This window comes from Notechis scutatus, chromosome 1 (genome assembly GCF_049901735.1).
Source record: "Notechis scutatus isolate UNSWTSFEM ecotype Mainland chromosome 1, rNotScu1.2, whole genome shotgun sequence".
In the NCBI taxonomy this organism is placed as follows: domain Eukaryota; kingdom Metazoa; phylum Chordata; class Lepidosauria; order Squamata; family Elapidae; genus Notechis; species Notechis scutatus.
In genome coordinates this window covers 257,720-275,693 of record NC_142009.1, presented here as the reverse complement: position 1 = coordinate 275,693, position 17,974 = coordinate 257,720, and the positions used below count along the sequence as shown (strand labels likewise).

The window sequence follows — 17,974 nt, the reverse complement described above, 5'->3', positions numbered from 1 at the left end:
AAGGTGCAATTTAGGGTGGCCTTATAGTCCCCACAGATTCTCACCGACCCATCGGGCTTGACTGGGGTGACTATTGGGGTCTCCCACCGGGCGTGATTGGTTGGCTCTAGGACTCCCTGCTTGATGAGCTTGTCTATTTGCTCATCTATCTTGGGCCGGAGTGCGAAAGGTACCCGCCGTGGTTTAAGGCGTCTGGGGGGAACGTTGGGGTCTAAGCTGAACGAAATAGGGGGCCCTCGGTACTTGCCTAGGGTGCCGTCGAACACTTCCTGGAAGTCCCGTGTGAGCTGTTCTTCCCAGTCTGCCTCTGCGACGTGGTCGATGCCAGTTACTTCAATCCTGAGCGGTGCGAACCACTGTAGTCCTAAAAGGCTGGGGCGGTCTCTGTCCACGACTGTTAGCGAGAGCCTCGCTGTGCGCCCCTTGAAGGTTACTTCAAAGTGTCCTGTTCCGACTACCGGGATGCGGTTCCCTTGGTAGTCTTTGAAAATCAACCTCTGGCTTTCCAGCCCCCTCTTTTGGATTTCGTGCACCAGGCACTTGATTTCCCGCCATGCAACCATGGAAAGGTTGGACCCAGAGTCCACCTCCATCTTGCATGGCTTGCCCTCGATGCCCACTTCCACGTATACCTTTCGGGCGTCTGTGCTTGAGGAATGGCTGATGATGACCGTCTGGTGGGTTTCCTCTCTCTGCCAGTTCTCGCCGTCTCGTCGACCTCGTCCGTCCCGGTTCCAGCGGCTCTCGGGTTGGCGGTCCCTGGGCCTGGGGGGGGGATGCTGTCTCGCCTCCGGTTGCTGTTGTCTCGCCGTTGGGGGCTGTAGGTTTTCTTGAGTCGGCAGACTCGGGCGATGGGGCCTCTCTTGTCGCAGTGTCGGCATATCGCGTCGAAGAAACGGCACTCCGATCGCGGGTGGTCACCTCCGCATCCGGCACAGTTGGTTCCCGACTTACGGCTTCGTTGCTCGCGCCGGTCCCGCTCTGTTTGGAGTCGGTGGACGTCCTCGTCATCTGTGGTGGCGGAGTCGAGGTCGCCATGGTGGGTGGTGGTGGTTCGGCGGCTTGCTTCTGGTTGCGTCTCCGTCATCGTGGCTGCCTTGGTGGTCGCGGCTCGATCCCGGTGTCGGATCTCCGCATCCGGGCTGCGGATTTCCGGGTCGCTTCGGCTGCGGTCGCCTCGGAAAGGGCGTCGGCGAGGGAGATGTCGCCCTTGGCCATCAGTCGGCTTTGTAAGACCGGGTCCCTGAGTCCCAGGACGACGCAGTCTCGGAGGGCCTCATCCATATCCGTGAAGCCACACATGCCTCCCAGGTTTCGGAGATCTGCCACGAAATCTCCGATGCTCTCGCCCCCCCTCTGATCCCGGTGGTAAAAGTCGTGCCGTCGGATCAGGGTGGGCACGGCGGGGGCATAGTGGTTCCGCAATAATGCTTCGAGGTCGGCCCAGTCCATCGCCTTCACATCTTCGGGCTTTGCAAGGGCCTTTGCCATTTTAAACACTGCGGGCCCGCAGTGTGTCAGGAAAACAGCCCGTTTTTTTCTGCCCGTTCGCATCCTTGAGGTTGCTACTTTCTAAGAACATCAGGAAGCGGTCTATGTAGGACTCCCAGTCCTCAGTATCTTGGTTGAAAGGTGCGGGTGGTACGATGCTGGCCATCTCGGCGATCTCTTTGTCCGGTGCCACGTGCTTGGTGGGTCTCAATTCCGTGATCCCACCCTCGTCGCCAGTGCTAAGTTCGTCGCGAAGAAGACTCAGGAGTCAGTGACTAGTTTCAGCTCTTTATTTGGTCCTGAGATCGACTCGGGGTGGCTAGGCTAGATCGCGGCTTTTATCAACCTAGCCGGCCACGCCGCGGCCAATGACAGCGCTTTGAATTTCCCGTGATTGGTTTCCTCCAATCGCGGGGAATTCATCGTGGGCCAATCAGCCGCGGCTGGCTTGACCAATCGGGCCGCCGTGCATCTTAGCCAATCAGGAGACAGATTTACAAGAATGCTAATGAGCCATACAGAACACAAACAATTCCAGAACACTTTTTTCTTGCTTCTTTCTTTGTTACAAAGTTCCAAACTGCACTTTCACCTTCCAGGGGCTCTATTTGATTGTAGCAACATTTCTTTCTTTATTTTTCTTTAAAAGTCTTTGAAAAGTTCACATTAGTTTATTTCAGTGTCAGGTGGCACTCTTTAGTATGTCCAAATTTCACCCCCTTTTTTCAGATATTTTTTTTCCTTCTCTTCTGTACTGCAGCTTTAAAACTATTTTCCTAAGGGTTCTTAAGTATTTTAGCTCCAGGGTTCCTTATATTCAGATGTTAATCCTGTTTAACCCAGTCACCCAAGCTGTCCTCTTCTTCTCTCTGCTCCTGCATGATCTTGTCCGGTAAGATCTTCCTCTTTTGTCCCTTTTGGGCTCTTTGGGCCATTTTGGCCTTCTCTGCATCTGCCTTCAGAGAGGAGTTTTATGCCTCGCCAAGGAGGGGGAATGTGGCTCCCCTCAACTCAGCTAGCATTCTCCCCTTTCTTTGCCACCTCTACGGGGTGGCTTCAGCCCAAATCAGGTAGATCGTGGCCCTCCAGCAGCGAGCACAAACTGAAACCACAGATGGTCGTGGATTCAGTCCCTCCTCGAGGGAGCCTAACTGGAAGACCACATATCCAAAATATTCTAACTTTCACTTTTTTATGGTTTTGATGATTTCCCTTGGCTTTCCCAGGTTGCTTATCACCTCCCCATTTTGTAAATTGTAAATAAAGAAGGCAATCATTGCTTAAAACCTTTATAAAATAATAAGAGAGTCCCCAACTCTGCTGTGATGAGACCAATCAATGCAACTAGCAAGAAGAGCGATAATGTGCCCTACCAGAAACATGCATAACTTTTGTTGCTGCTTCAATTTGTAGCAGCTGAAGTTTCTGGATACCCTTCAGGGGCAGCCCAATAGTAATAGTCCAATCAGGAGGTTACCAGGGCGTCCAGCAGGACAGGACACGTAGAGTGCTGCTTAAGTTACCAGAAGCAAAGTTGTACAATTGAGTATCATCAGCATATCAAGGATACCTCATCGCATGTAAAAAAATCAACTTCTCAGGTTGAAATCAACAGGAACAATATAAGACCTTTTTTATTGAAATGTTTGCCAAGGCTGGACTCTTACTCTCATGTGGGTAGACACACAGGAGACATTTTACATAGGGATACATGATGGTTAAATAAGGTTTCAAAACTCCAGCCCATTAATGCCCCTTATTTTTATTGGTTGATTTCTGGGTGGACAATCATCCTCTTCCCAGCATTCCATCCCAGTAGTTATCCATCTCCAGTAATCTCCTTCCCCTTAGCAGTTGCTACATCCAACTATTGTCAGCATTATTAATTTTAGTATGACAACTGGTTTCTTGACCTGCGAACTATCTTCTCTGACCTGCCAACCAGCTTTCTGACCAGAATGTGCTAAGAGATTTATAACCTTGTTATTTCCTTACAGGTAACATCCTTACACAATCTCTTACTTAATATCTTGTTATAGTTTCTTAGATTACACAGAGGCTATACACGGGGTTACATTTGCTCTGTTCTTTAATGGAATAATTCTGATTTCTCTCACCTCCTGACAATGGATGAGCTTACTCTGGGGTCTTGTGTAGATGTGGAATAGGAGAGGGGACAGCACTGACCCCTGTGGTACTTCACATAAAGAAGTTCCAGGGTGGGGTCTCTTCTACCCAGTCACCATTGAGTCAAATAAGATGAGGACGGACACAGTATCTTAGTGTGATGACCCAGGGTGGGATACAAAACAAACACAGTCACATTAAACAGGTGAAGCCCCTTTTATTCCTTCATTTTGCTTCCAAGCTCTGAATATCTTTGACGGAAGACAAAAAACTCCCACACAGTTATAAGAAGAAAGAAAAAAGCAACAAAAAGCAGGCAAGATAAGGGCTGGAGGATGTCCACAGATAACACACAATGGGAAGGACGCCAAACTCAGGGAGGAACCATAAACTAGAGATATTTCCATGCTTTGTTTCCAGCACTCACCCATATGCATGTCCGTCCTCTTATTCAGTTGTCACAGCTGCAGCCCATGAAAAGGACCAAGGTCCTCTCCTCCTGGTAGACCAAGTCTCTCCCTTTCCTCTCCTCCCTGCATGCCCTAGAATGGATAGGGGATGGGCCTGGGTCCTCCTCTGATTGCTCAGCCAGCCTCTGCCCTTCCCCAGCCTCCTCCAGAACCTCCGGAGCCATACTTCCACTCGCTCTTCTCTCCATCAGAGTCAGTCTCCACCAGGGGCATGACACTTAGTAGTTCCTTCCACTTCACTCTTCTGGCTATCTGCTATTATTCCTGGGATCCACTGGAGCCCCACTACCAGTTTAAGAGTACAGACCAAAGGACCCCTATCCATAGGACCCCTTTTGCCTTTCCATATCTTCTCCAGTTCATTCTTTTGACCTTTCTCCAGCTTCCCATCCTCCTTCTTCCTGATGTTGCTGTTATTTGACATGGCTGCATCTATCCCCACCTCTGTCTTCTTCTCTACGACCTCTTTGTCTGGTTCATTGGCAAGGACCTGCATGTCTGCCTTGATTTGGAAGTCTCAGAGGATCTTAGCCCTGTTGTTCTCCACAACTTTGTGTGAAAGATCACAACTGGGCTTGGGAAGGTCCAGTCCATACACTGTGCATATGTTCCTGTACAGAACATCAGCTACTTGTTGGTACCATTCAGTGCATGCTGTCCCTGCCTGAATCTTACACTCTGCCACTACGTTCTGGTCTGTCTCTGGGGCTGAATGCAGTATTCAGATGTGCTCTAACCAATGTAGAATATGGAGGAACCAGGATTCCCTCTTATTTTTCACACTTCATGCCTGCTGATTCAGCAAAGACTCTGTGGGTTTTTCACCTGCATCAGACAAAGAATATCAGCAACAAGCTGCTCATGTTGGCTCATGTTCAGCTTGTGATTCATGAAGAGAGAGAGATTCTTTTCACATGTGCTGCTGCCCAGGATGCTCTCTTCAATTCTAAATATGTGCCTTTGATTTTTTTCCTACACAAAAAAAGGAATTGGGTGTTTCCATGTTGAATTTTATCCCCCTCCCAGAAAAAGGATTTTAGATTGGTTTTTTTTAACTTGTTCAATATAATAAAAGTTTTAAAGTAAGTTACTACTTTCCACATAAATCAGACATTCTTATGCCTCATTATATTTTCTCTTTGATTCAGATCAGGCCTCAGTAGGATAATGTAGCATTTGGGGAGAAAGATGCAAGCCAAGAGACCAGTCCCAGAGGCCAAGATGGAGAAGATCTCCACAGCCACCATGGACTTCCCTTTGGTGCTCAGGTAGTTGGGGAGGAAGGTGATCCAAACACTGCAAAAGACCAGCATGCTGAAAGTAATAAACTTGGCTTCATTAAAACTGTCAGGCAATTTCCTAGCCAGAAAGGCCACGGTGAAACTGATGAGGGCCAGGAAGCCCAGGTAGGCGAGGACAGCATAAAACATTGAAGCTGAGCCTTCCTGACATTCAGAAATGATCTCACCAGTCAAGGAGTGGAAGTCCAAGTTGGGAAATGGAGGGGAGGTTACCAGCCAGGTGACACAAAGAACGGCTTGGATCAGGGGACATGCTATGACAATGGAATTTGTCAGTGATTTTCCTAAGAGTTTCCTTGACCTGTTCCCTGGTTTGGTGGCCATGAAGGCCAGAACCACCATGACAGTTTTTGCCAAGACAGAGGAAACTGCAAGAGAAAAGAGAATGGCAAAGGCAGTTTGTCGGAAGAGACAGGTGAGCTTCCTGGGTCGACCAATGAAGAGGAAGGAGGAGAGGAAGCAAAGCAGGAGGGAGACCAGGAGGAGGTAGGTGAGATCTCTGTTACTGGCCTTGACGATTGGTGTGTCATGATGTTTAAGGAAAACTGCCAGGACTCCCAATGTGATCATGGAGAGAGAAAGAGTGAGAGAAACTAAAGCATATCCCAGGGTGTCTTGATAAGAGAGAAAGTGAAGCTTCTTGGCAATGCATTGGACGTTGTCCTTGTTGGGATACTGATCTTCTGGGCAGGGATCACAGGAAGCTGCATCTGAAATAAAGTCACTTTACATTTGGTGGTATATAAAAAAGGGGCAAAGCATCCTTCAATATTGATTTATTCAATATTGAAGGTGATTTTTCAAGAGGCAATTAGAATTTCTGGTTTTTTCTGAAGACTTCAATTCTCATCCAAGAAGTTTAAATGAAACCCAGAAAGTCCCGTTTCCTCTTGAAAAAGCACCTTTGGGACAAACAAGTTCTCTACTTTGGATTTTGGATTGACTCATTCTGACTATTTGCTTCTATAGGGAAGGGCAGGAAGACAAAGTTAGGTGGATCTCCCCTTTCTCCAACAGGTCTATCAACCTCCTGGGAGACTGATAGCGCTGACAGAAGATGCTCATCTTAAATAATAAAAATTAAAACTTGACCCTCAACAACCCACTCCTTCATAGAAAGTTTGATTGCTGGTTTTCTTGATGGGTTGCAAGAGAAGGACTAGAAAATCTAGAAAGGGAACCCATGAATTCTGCCCTGAAACTATCCTGCATTAAATTGCTGTGGAGCACGAATGGTGGCTAGGAGGATAATTTAGATCCATCAACTCCAAGATTCTGCTGCAAAGGATGAATATTTTGAAAAATGTCAAATCCATTAAAAAAACTTCATAGTTGTTTCTACTGAATGGTTTCCTTCATCTTGGAAGATCTACACTGAAAGTGTGCTCTACCTGTCTGATTAGATATAGTCCCTTCTGGACAAGGGGCACATTGGTAGCAGCAAACTTCCTTGCCTTCTGGAACTCTCTTCCTCTCTCCTGCCTGGCACCTCTTGATGCCACACCTGGCAAAGGGCACCTTCTAGAAGAGAAAAGAGAAATGCTATAGGTGGCCTAAGCAAATAATATGTTTCATGTATTCATTTGTACATTTTTGTTTCCATTGTCAACATGTTTACAAAGGGTCTATTGGAACCCAGGAAATGCTATAGGGGATTAAAGCAAGTGACACTCCACACCACCCGATAGATTCTAGAGATTGGAACTGGGACTTGGCACATAAAAGAAGACTTGGGAATTGAACTACAGCTTTCCTAAAACAAACAGTCATGGGAATCTAATTGAATGGAAATCGTCTATGGAAACAGGTGTTGGCTGCTCTAAATGCATCCTGGATTTCAAGCAAAACGTCAAATATTTTACATGCAAACCATGTTTTTCTAAACAGATGGTTGCCAAATTTCTGATTCAGTGACCTGTTTTCCAGTAAGGAGGAAGTTTTGAATCCCCAGAAGAGAATGAGTCTTTTGCTGAATTTATTTGACCTTCCAGCTCACCTTTCTTGACCAGACAATTGCATTGGAGTTGATGGTTAAATCCTGGCCTGGGGGAGCCCCAGGATCTATTTGTCCAACTTTCACAGGGACAAACGATAAATTGGGGAGGAAAACCCAGTTCAGAAGATCATAACCAGCAGATCCCAGTCCATTTTCTGAGAAGGAGATTTCATCACCAGCACTGTTGTTGAACTGGACATTCCTCAAATAGGGAAGAAGCTGAAAGAAAAGAGATCTTCAGAAATTGGAGTCATTGGCTGAAAGCCCCAAATGAGACATAATGACTGCTATCATTCTGGGCTGGTCACCATCTTAGGAGATTTTCCTGAATATGGACAACTGGAGGACAGAAGGGAAAGGGGGACAATGACATGATTAAAACCTTTGAATAGATGAAGGGTATGAATAGGGTTCTAGAAGGCATTATTTTCGATCCTAAGCAAGAATGAGGAGCATGGGGGACATGCCCTCAAATTGACAGGAGGGATCTTCAGAAATAATGTTAGAAAGGATTCCTTCACAGAAAGAGTAGAGGAAGCTTGGAACCAACTCCCAGTGTAGGTTGTGGGTCAATCATCAGTATCTGAGTTTAAACAGGCTTGAGATAAACACATATCCATCATCCAACAACAAATTGAAATGAAATAAAAATAATTTGTAAAGAATAATAAAAAATAAATTAAAGAGAAATAAAAAAGTTAAACTCAAAGGGCAGACTTGATGGACCATTAGGTTTTTTCTGCTGTCCATTTTCTATGTTTCTGTCAGGGTTCCAAGTAACACACTCACTGCAAACAAAACTCCAAGGAAGGCAATTTCCTCAAAGAACAATTTTTTTGGATATATCATATTGGCACAGGCTGGTGAAAACCGACTCTGACTATTCCTGAAGTTTTCACCTAATTAAAAGTAAATGTTTTTCACTTTCCCAAAACAATTAGTCACATGGTCCAATCATGTTACTGTCCAGTTGCTGGGTAACTCCTGTCCCTTCCTGCCGAGCACCTGCAGGAATGTCCTTGGTTCCCAAGAGAAAGTATTTTATTTTGGTTACAACACCCCAATTATCTCCATTCTCCCCTCCCTGTCACGCTCCTTCAGTGTGTCAGCATAAAAGTCTCAAAATGGCCTCAGACAGGCCAGCTTCAGATTTGACTGTTTCTTTGTTTCTAATTAAGAATGTCAGAAAACGTTTCTTTAATTCTCTCTTAATCTTTCATCTCTTACTTCTTGTCCTGCCCTAAAGTGCTTTGGATTAGAAGTCAACCCCTTCTTCTCTGTGACAGCCCCTCAGATGTTGGAAGACAGCCATCATGTCACCCCTAATCATACTAATTCATCAGGTACCTAGTTCTTGCAACTTACAAAACCATGAAAACCAAACGCCACCGCGAGCAAGCACTGAGGGGCACAGGGGATGGGTGTAAGAGTGGAAGGACATTGAGGTAGAGAATTAAAAGAAGGAGGGGTATTTGGTGGAGTGAGCAAGGGGGCCCTGAAGCTGCCACGGCTGAGCAAAGTGGAGCTGAGCCTTTCAGCCTTATGAGCCTTCCCAAGATGCAGACCAGTTATAGAAATCTGGCCACAAGAAATTCTTTCCTCCCAAGGAATGTGTGATGGAGAAGCAACTCAGTCAAATGGAAAATTGCATGGTTATAACACAAGAATCAAGGCTGGAAGGGAGAAGATGCTATAGGGTGAAGTGTTGGGTAAAGGGGAGTTAAACCCTGGAAAATGGACCAGAATTCCCAATCCTTAAAATTGAAGGCTGGCAAGGAAAGGTGGTTATGCTGCCTTCCTGGCTAGAAAAAAAGAGAACCTAGAATGAAAGAGCAACTCGTAATTCATTTAGAAATTGTTGTGGGACCAAAATGCAGGACCCAAACAAATAATCAGGGCTAACTACTTAATTTGTCGTTAAGATGCACCTCGGAGAAATTATCTCCAGAAATAATGGGAGGGACGCCTGCAGAAAAAAAGATGAACTTATTATATTTATGCATTTCAGAAAGGAGGAGAAAATGATATTTTAATTCATACACATGTAAAAATCTAAGTAAGCATGGACTTCCAGTTTGAGCTTCTTCGGCAATGAACCGAAATCCGCAATCGTGCGCGGTTTCGATCCGTGCTCGCCACCGGAGCGCCCCGAGCCGGCTGGATTTGGGGCTAAGCCATCCCTTAGAGGTGGTGAAGAGGGGGGAGACCACCAGCAGGGTCGAGGAGAGCCGCATCTCTCCTCCTCAGCTGGCCATTCCTCCCTTTCCCAAAGGCCGTTGCAGCGGTGGTCAGAAATGGCCACCTCAAAGAAGAACTCGACCGGAAAAGAATGTGCAGGAGGGAGATAAGAAGAGAAAGTTTTGGTTGACCGAGTTAAACTGAAAAAGCAACAACGTAAGGTACCCTGGAATTTGAACTATAAAAAAATAACATTGTTCCCAAAGAAGACTTTGAGGCAGCGAAGGAGAGAGGGAAGGGAAAGGATTTGGCTTTTTTTTTCTTCCCTTCCTTATACTGACAACTAAGAGATTTAAGTAAGAAATTGACAAAAATCCACTTTGACATCAATAGGCATTTAAGCTGAAAATAAAATGTCAAAGGGATAATAAAGACTTTTGGATATATTAAAAGCACCTTAGCCATGCCCACAGAACCGGTTGTTAAAAAATTTGAATCCCATCCCTGGAAGTGTGGGCTTCATATGGGTCAATGCCAACATGTGTCTCCTAATAATTCTTTTGGATCCTTTTGAAGCTTGGCTCGAGGCTCATGATTTAATTAGGGCAATCTCTGGAACCCTGACACTGGTTTTATGCAGATTTGATGCAGGGATATGATGCCATAAAGATATTTAACTCAAGAAATTGACATGGGGAGCTTTCTCTCTAAAGATCTGTGGCCTGAATAAGATCTGTCTTGACTTAACTGTCCTGACCCAACCCAGTTCCAAGAGAGCAAACACAAAACAAAGGCAGTACAACCTTTTATTGATTCAGCTAAGAATTCTATTTCTTCACAGTTAAAAGGCTGCTTCCAACTAATCAGATCTTACAAGAAAGAACCTTGCCAAATTTTTGCAAGGCTGCCCAAAAACAACAGATAAGAAATAGTTTTCAGTACAACAGTCTTAAAATACCAACTGCAATGGCCATGAGGCTGAGTTTCAAAACGTCTTTGCTTCCTACAAAGAATGTTCTCTGCACAGCTGCCTTTTATCTTCTTGAAGGAGGGGCCATTACCTTGCAGCCTTACTCCCGAGTTGCCCGTGGTATTGTAGCTGCTCTTTCCTGTGAGCAACCCTGCGTTCATGCGTGCACTTGGCACAGGCTCCTCGGGAACCTCCTCATTGCTGCTGCCAGCCCCCACAATCTCTGAAGGCAGCAGTCCACTCCCTAATGGTCCTGGCCCCTCATCTGAGTCCTCGCTCTCCTCAGCCATCTGCACCAGCTGTCGGATAACCACAACATCAACTCAGAAGGCAGAAACAGTCCATTGACTTCATTTTTGAGGGCAAGGTATAGTTTTGCCAAAGTCAAAGGAAGTACAGTAAGGCAAAGCCAAGTTTGAGGATCCCGTGTCAATTCCCTCATAAACTTCCCCTGTTTTCCAGGCCTGTCCTCCCATTGGCCCCTCATGCCCAATCATAATCAAAAGAGAAGTTTTTGGCAGTTCTTGGAATGCAGCTGCACTTTTCTCTCTGGCCGGTTGTCCTTCAGATGTTTTCTCCAGCTGGCCCAAAGTACATCAGAGGTGCTCCATTCTCCTTCCCCAAAAGCTTCCCTCCACTCCAGGATCTATGGCAGGCTGGCACCGAAGTAAGACAAAAGAAGAAGTGAGGTGGCAGAACTGACACCCAGAGATTACCTGCCAGGACTGGACATTTGAGATCCTCTCTCCAAGTCTCAGCATGGCTGGTCGCCTTTTGGATCCATGCATTGCATGTAATGTGTGTGCCAGAGCATAAATGGCATTGTAGATATTGTAGCTTTCTCCAGTCATGCTTGTTTCAAACAGGTAGGATGGCAGATTCTGTAAATTCTCCTTTCCTGTACATGGTTTTTCCCCTTTTGGAGGGGTCTTTCCAGGCTTGTGGATGTTGCAGTCAAAGACCTCTTCCCACCATAGTGGGAGAAAAACATCTTCTTGTGGGTTCAAAGGGTCTAAAGACAGGAGAAAACAGCTGAATTCTGAGACATCCCCAGTGTGGTGCCTAAAATTCAAAGCCCCATGGAAGGGCTTTATCATTTTCAATAGATATTGAGAGTTCAGCACATTAAGTTTCCAATTGGATGTAAAGATCCAAACTTTCAGAAATGATGCTTTTCTAAGTATGCCATAAGCATACACAACTGTGTGTACATTTGCAATAGTATTAGAGTCTCCAAACAGAATAATCACTTCCCCTTTAGACCAAGTGTTGAAAATATGGTTTACTTTTGAATATGAAGCAGTATGAAAATCAAGTGTTATCATTTGAGTGAAGGCCAGGCAGATTTCCTTCTCCTTGAGCATTGGCACCAGAGATGAGGTGAAAAGTTCTCCATCGTCATTTTCAGGGGCCACCAGCCCAACCCAGTTCCACTGGAAATACAGGAGCAGCTGGACTAAACCCACATACTGAGGAGATTCTTTGGGATTTATCCGGAAGAAGGAAGGATAAACTCTTCTGTCTCCCTGAGTGAACTCAAAGCCAACACCAAGCTGGAGAAAACGAAAATCCTCTTTTAGAGACAAAGTGTTGACTTGGAAAGCTTCCCTGACCTGCTCCCGAGTTTCCATAGGCTGGGGGAGGGGCCTCGCAGCTGCACCAAGGAATTCACACCTCAGTCAAAACAGGACACAGCCTTGCCAGCCAAAGTCAAGGCCATCTCCACGGAGACCCACAATGGCTGGAGGGAATGACTTATACGACCCGCAAAATTGCTTCGTTGGATAATGTGCCTGGTAACACACTTTGGGGGGAGGGGAAAGAGGGTCAGAGCCAAGGTGCAAATTGAGTGAAGTGAGAGCTGGCTTCCCATAGGTAGAGCCAACATGGCGCTCCTAATAAACCACTGGATTTTTCTTTCTAAATGGCTTGAGACTGCTAATTTTATTATGGAATTGGTCAGAACCCTGACACAATGTACACTTTAATGGTGACTTTAAGGGCCCCCATTGTGTGATTTCTTGCCCCACCAGTCAGATTTACTCATTGTGAGTGGAAAGCTTCATCTTCCTCCCTTCTAAGGAAGAGACATCAGTTACCTATTTTGCCTGGCTGTGATAGATCATAAGTCAAAGGAACAAAACATCCACGCAGAGAATAAACTCCACTGAAAGGTGCAGAAAGATGATAAACTTCTATGAATGTCAGGAAGTAATTCCTCTTTCAGAATTATATCAATATTGCTTTGTGGTTATATAAAAATGTATCTTCACATAAAAAAATACAGAAATCAACTCAATGATGTGTGTCTGCTCGTAACACCTTTGCTTTCATCCTTAGCTTCTGTGTGTGTTTCTGTTCTTTGTGTGTTCCATATTGTATCCAGTGCTTACCTGTGGGATCTTGAAGATGCTGAAGATGGAAGCCATCAGCCTTGAGGATTTGGGGTCATCACATCCAATGACAGAGATTAGAGGGTCCTTCATGTAACATTTATAACCTGGAACCATTCGGCCTCGTGTGGAGAGCAGGGAGAGACTGATCAAAGAAATCCACCACTCCTTTTGATAATTGTTTTGGATGTGGAAGCCAAGGGTGATGTTGGGGAGGAGAAACAGATCCTTGTTGACTTCTTTAACTGCAAACATTAAGGCCAGGAACTGTTGGAAGTTTTTGGGTATAAGCCTATAGTGAGAAAAAACAGAGGGGACCTTATAAGGAAATCCTGCCTGCAGGTGGACTTTGCCTTGTCATATTTTTCGGGTTAGTTTTCAACAGCAAGTCCCAAGTTTCATTATTAGGAATAGTGAGAGAGGAGAAAGGCCCTATCTCCACATCATGGACATTTTTATACGATTCTACCATCCCTTCCTTCTTCATATGTCCATGAAGATTTTCAATCATCCAGGTCATAGTTGCATCAAAAGTAGCTTTTATTTTGGAAAGGCAACTGGACTGATTTTTGAGAAAAAAACAAAATGTTTCACCTTGGACGTTTCATCAATTGTATTGGATGTATGCATACGGAGATGGAAGGACAGCTACTGCCAGCTGAGATTAGTTGGTGGGAGGGAGAATGGAAACGTTGTGTTTTCTTTGAAGTCAACTGGTTTTAATGCTCTGTGGGTGTCATTGTGGGTACTTGGGGGTTTACTTGTGAGCTCAGGGTCACCTGAGTCAGAAGTGTGGAATTTTCTTGGAACAGCCAAATGGACTGCATCACCAATTGGGGGATAGACATTGTCTTATCCCTCCCCCTCTGTTGAGGATGGGTTGCTCAGTTCTAACATAGATGGCCTCTTTGACCCCTCTTTCAAACCAATGGTCCTCTCTATCCAAAAGGTAGACCTTGCTGTCCTCAAAAGAGTGACTCTTATCTTTCAAATGCAGATGGGCCACTGAATCTGGTCCTGATGGCTTAGATCTCCTATGTTGTGCCATGTGCTGTTGAAGTGCCTGTTTTGTTTCCCCAATGAACAGATCTGCACATGGCTCACTGCATTGTGTTGCATATACCATGTTGCTCATTTTGTTTTTTTATCCTTAAGTTTCTGCCTTAATGTATTCTTGGTTGTTACTCTCTCCCTTCTCTGTAGTAGAGGTGGTCATGCTGGGTCAATTTTGGGGTTTGATGAAGGCCCAGCTAGGATAGCCACAATTTCTGAAGGGATTCCTTGATGTGTTTTAGTTCTTTTTCTTTTCCTTCTTTACTGGTAGGCAAACTTTCAGCCTGGTAGTATAGAGTTTGGATTGCTCCCAATTTGTGATACATCTTGTTTTTTCCTCAAAAAATCAACCCAGTTGCCTTTTCAAAATAAAACCTCCTCCCTTCTTCACTTGGCTTCCATGACTGGAATCCTCCCCAATTGCTTCTCTTCCACCCTAATCAATTTGAGTCTCTCTTGGAGCAGCTTCTTCAGGTCTGGTCACCATTGCTGACCCAAAGACTCTAGTGGGGGTCACAGCACAGATGGAGTGAAGGCCATTATTCATGAGAAATGTTGATTCTCAAACTCAGGGATTTTGGCAGTACCCCACATTGGAAAAGGACTGAGCTTTCTGGGGGGTTTTAGACCATGATTTTATGTCCAAATAAACATAAGTGAACCTCTTTACTAGGCCAGCAAAGTCTCCAAGGTGTTTTCCCTCTCCACTTTCCTATGGTGTATAATCATCCAGAGGGAAGACTTCTGCAAAGACTGGGAATTCTAGCCTATTTCATGAATTTGGCTATTTATTGAGGAAAGGACAGAAATCTGATCTATACAAAGTTGTTTACAAGGATCTTTGCAAACATCACTAGAAAAGTATTTCTAAAAGGAGTTTCTCAATCCAAAAGAAAGAAAACAATCATCTATATTTTTCCATTCAGGTGAATCTTACGAGAATTTATAAATATGAAATGATCGTTCATCTTGAAAATATTGTATACTGGAGAGGAAAAAAGTTGCCAGGGGTAAATTCCCACCAATAACCAGATCACCAGACATGTAATATTTCCATTGATTGTTAGCAATCATTGGGGGCAGGAGCCAGAAGAGCAGAAGCAGCAGCAGGAGAGGCAGCCCAATCATTCTTGTCACCTTCCCTGCTAGATCAGAAGTCAAGGTTTGTGGGAAGCAGAATTGCAGGGAGCACTTGAAACCTCTGCAAGTTTACACAGTTATGGCTGCCTTGCCAGCTGGATGGCCTCAAGGCAAATTTATCTGAAGTCCTTTTGCATTAACACATTTGTATTTTATCTCTTTATTTGTTCCTATCTGGCCTATTCTGAAAGTAGACTATGTGTTGTGTCTTATTATTTATTTTAATAATGAAGTCACAAGACTAATCAACCATAAACGAGCATTGTATCAATCATGCCTTCTCTTACCTGTGTTTTGGCTTTGACACAAAGGGCAGCTGAGTCACACCAAAGCTCAGAGTTAGCTCTCTGGAAGACCAGGTGAGGTCCTCCAGCAGGGCATATTTTTCAAAGCAAGTTTTACCTTGGAGATTTTTGTGGGTTGAAATCTCCAGGGGAGACATTAAGAATTACTGTTCTTCTGATGATTTCAGGGAAAAGCAATTGTCCTACCCACTGAGCAATATATGTCATTTGCACATCAGGTGGGGAAAAACATGTTTGTGTCTCTTGTGGCTAATCCACAGAACAGATAGACTGGAGAATTGAGATTTTGACCTACCTGAAAGTGAACACCTGTGCAGAAGATGGAGTTTGGCCTGTGTCATACTATGTTCAGATAGAATGGGTGCTAATGGTGTATGGAGGCAGTCAGGTGTACCCTAGGAAGTGTGAGCAGTCATGTCAATATCGAGATGGAATACCTGGTTTAGTTATACCCCCACGACAAGAAATGGAAAGGATTGACTGATCCAATTTATATGGCTACCCATCTCATGCAAAGGGATTCTGAGCAGCATACAACAGCCCAGTTAAAAACTGTAAAAAAAGAAGACAATCATTGCTTAAACCTTTATACAATAATAATACAGTCCTCAAGTCTGTTGTGATGAGACCAACCAATGCATCTCAGCGAGCAGAGAGATAATGTGCCCTATCAGATAAATGCATAACTTTTTTTGCGACTGCAATTTGCACCAGCTGAAGTTTCTGGATACTCTTCAAGGGCAGCTCCATATGGAATGCATTGCAGTAGTCCAACCAGGAGGTGGCCCGGGCATCCTTAATCCAAGAGGACAGGACATGCACAATGATGCTTAATTTACCCGAACAAAAGATGTACAATTGAGTATCATCAACATATCAAGGATACCTCACTTCATGACATTGGATGAGCTTACTCTGGGTCTCATGTACATGTGGAACAGGAGAGGGGACAGCACTGACCCCTGTGATACCTCACATAAAGAAGATCCAGGGTGGGGTCTCTCCTCCCCAGTCACCACTGAATCAAGCAAGACAAGGACGGACAGAGTTATTTTAGCAGTTCTTTGCACTTCACTCTTCTGGGCATCTGCTATTATTCCTGGGATCTGCTGGAGCCCCTCTATCAGTTTAAGAGTCAACAGCCCAAAAGACCCCTATCACTAAGACCCCTTTTGCCTTTCCATATCTTATCCACTTCCTCCTTTAGGACTTTGAATTTCTCCAGCTTCCCATCCTCCTTCTTTCTGATGTTGCTGTAATTTGACATGGCTGCATCTATCCCCACCTCTGTCTTCTTCTCTACAACCTCTTTGTCTGGTTCATTGGCAAGGACCTGCATGTCTGCCTTGATTTGGAAGTCTCAGAGGATCTTAGCCCTGTTGTTCTCCACAACTTTGTGTGAAAGATCACAACTGGGCTTGGGAAGGTCCAGTCCATACACTGTGCATATGTTTCTGTACAGAACATCAGCTACTTGTTGGTACCATTCAGTGCATGCTGTCCCTGCCTGAATCTTACACTCTGCCACTACGTTCTGGTCTGTCTCTGAGGCTGTATGCAATATTCAGATGTGGTCTAACCAATGTAGAATATGGAGGAACCATGATTCCCTCTTATTTTTCGCACTTCATGCCTGTTGATTCAGCACAGACTCTGTGGGTTTTCACCTGCATCAGACAAAGAATATCAGCAACAAGTTGCTCATCTTGGCTCATGTTCAGCTTGTGACTCATGAAGAGAGAGAGATGCTTTTCACATGTGCTGCTGCCCAGGATGCTCTCTTCAATCTTAAATATGCGCCTTTGATTTTTTCCTACACAAAAAAAGGAATTGGGTGTTTCCATGTTGAATTTTATCCCCCTCCCAGAAAAAGTAATTTAGATTGGTTTTGTTAACTTGTTCAATATAATAAAAGTTTTAAAGTAAAAGTTACTACTTTCCACATAAATCAGACATTCTTATGCCTCATTATATTTTCTCTCTGATTCAGGCCTCAGTAGGATAATGTAGCATTTGGGGAGAAAGATGCAAGCTAGGAGACCAGCCCCAGGGGCCAAGATGGAGAAGATCTCCATGGCAACCATGGACTTCCCTTTGGTGCTCAGGTAGGAAAGGAGGAAAGAGATCCAAACACTGTAAAAGACCAGCATGCTGAAAGTAATGAACTTGGCTTCATTAAAGCTGTTGGGCAATTTCCTAGCCAGAAAGGCCACTGTGAAATGAATGAATGCATGACTGGAAGATGGCGACCAAGGCAGATGCATAGTCACGCCGCTGGGAGCCTAAAGGAGAGAAAAGTACCAGTAACTAAATTCAGAGACAGGAGTAGAAGTAACAAAAGTAACAAAAATACATAGATTAGGTCCTAGGGATCTACAAAGTAGCAGCATAAGAATTTGGAAAAAAACAGCCAGCTGATTCGGAGTGAGGGGCTCCTGCCAGGGTCCAGGAATCCCATCTTGAGCAGCTTCCCTTTGTTGGGTAAGACGATCGAGCAATCCGCTAGGATCTAGACAAAAAAATCACAAATTTTTAAGCTGCCTGGAGAGG

General features: G+C 44.8%; 2 protein-coding genes across 2 annotated transcripts in view; one reads left to right on the top strand and one right to left on the bottom strand.

Moving 5' to 3' along the window:
- RPS28 (ribosomal protein S28) overlaps positions 1–17,974 on the top strand; it is a 197,842-nt gene that overhangs the window by 63,797 nt on the left and 116,071 nt on the right. The gene's annotated exons all lie outside the window — the stretch shown is intronic.
- On the bottom strand, positions 5,195–16,763 carry LOC148132643 (vomeronasal type-2 receptor 26-like). Its single transcript, XM_087952479.1, has 6 exons — positions 16,601–16,763; positions 15,407–15,521; positions 12,927–13,218; positions 7,386–7,604; positions 6,781–6,910; positions 5,195–6,099 (listed from the first exon to the last, which is right to left on the bottom strand). Exons 1-6 carry the CDS (start codon positions 16,761–16,763, stop codon positions 5,195–5,197), a joined length of 1,824 nt encoding a protein of 607 aa, XP_087808605.1.

Bases quoted from the DNA above. Each gene is read 5' to 3' on its own strand.
- LOC148132643 (XM_087952479.1), bottom strand. From the start codon at position 16,763: ATGCAGGTCCTTGCCAATGAACCAGACAAAGAGGTTGTAGAGAAGAAG. The intron at 13,219-15,406 runs GTAAGAGAAGGC...TTCTCACTATAG, and splicing joins GTGTCAAAGCCAAAACACAG to GCTTATACCCAAAAACTTCC. The intron at 6,100-6,780 runs GTAGAGCACACT...ACTTTATTTCAG, and splicing joins GACTATATCTAATCAGACAG to ATGCAGCTTCCTGTGATCCC.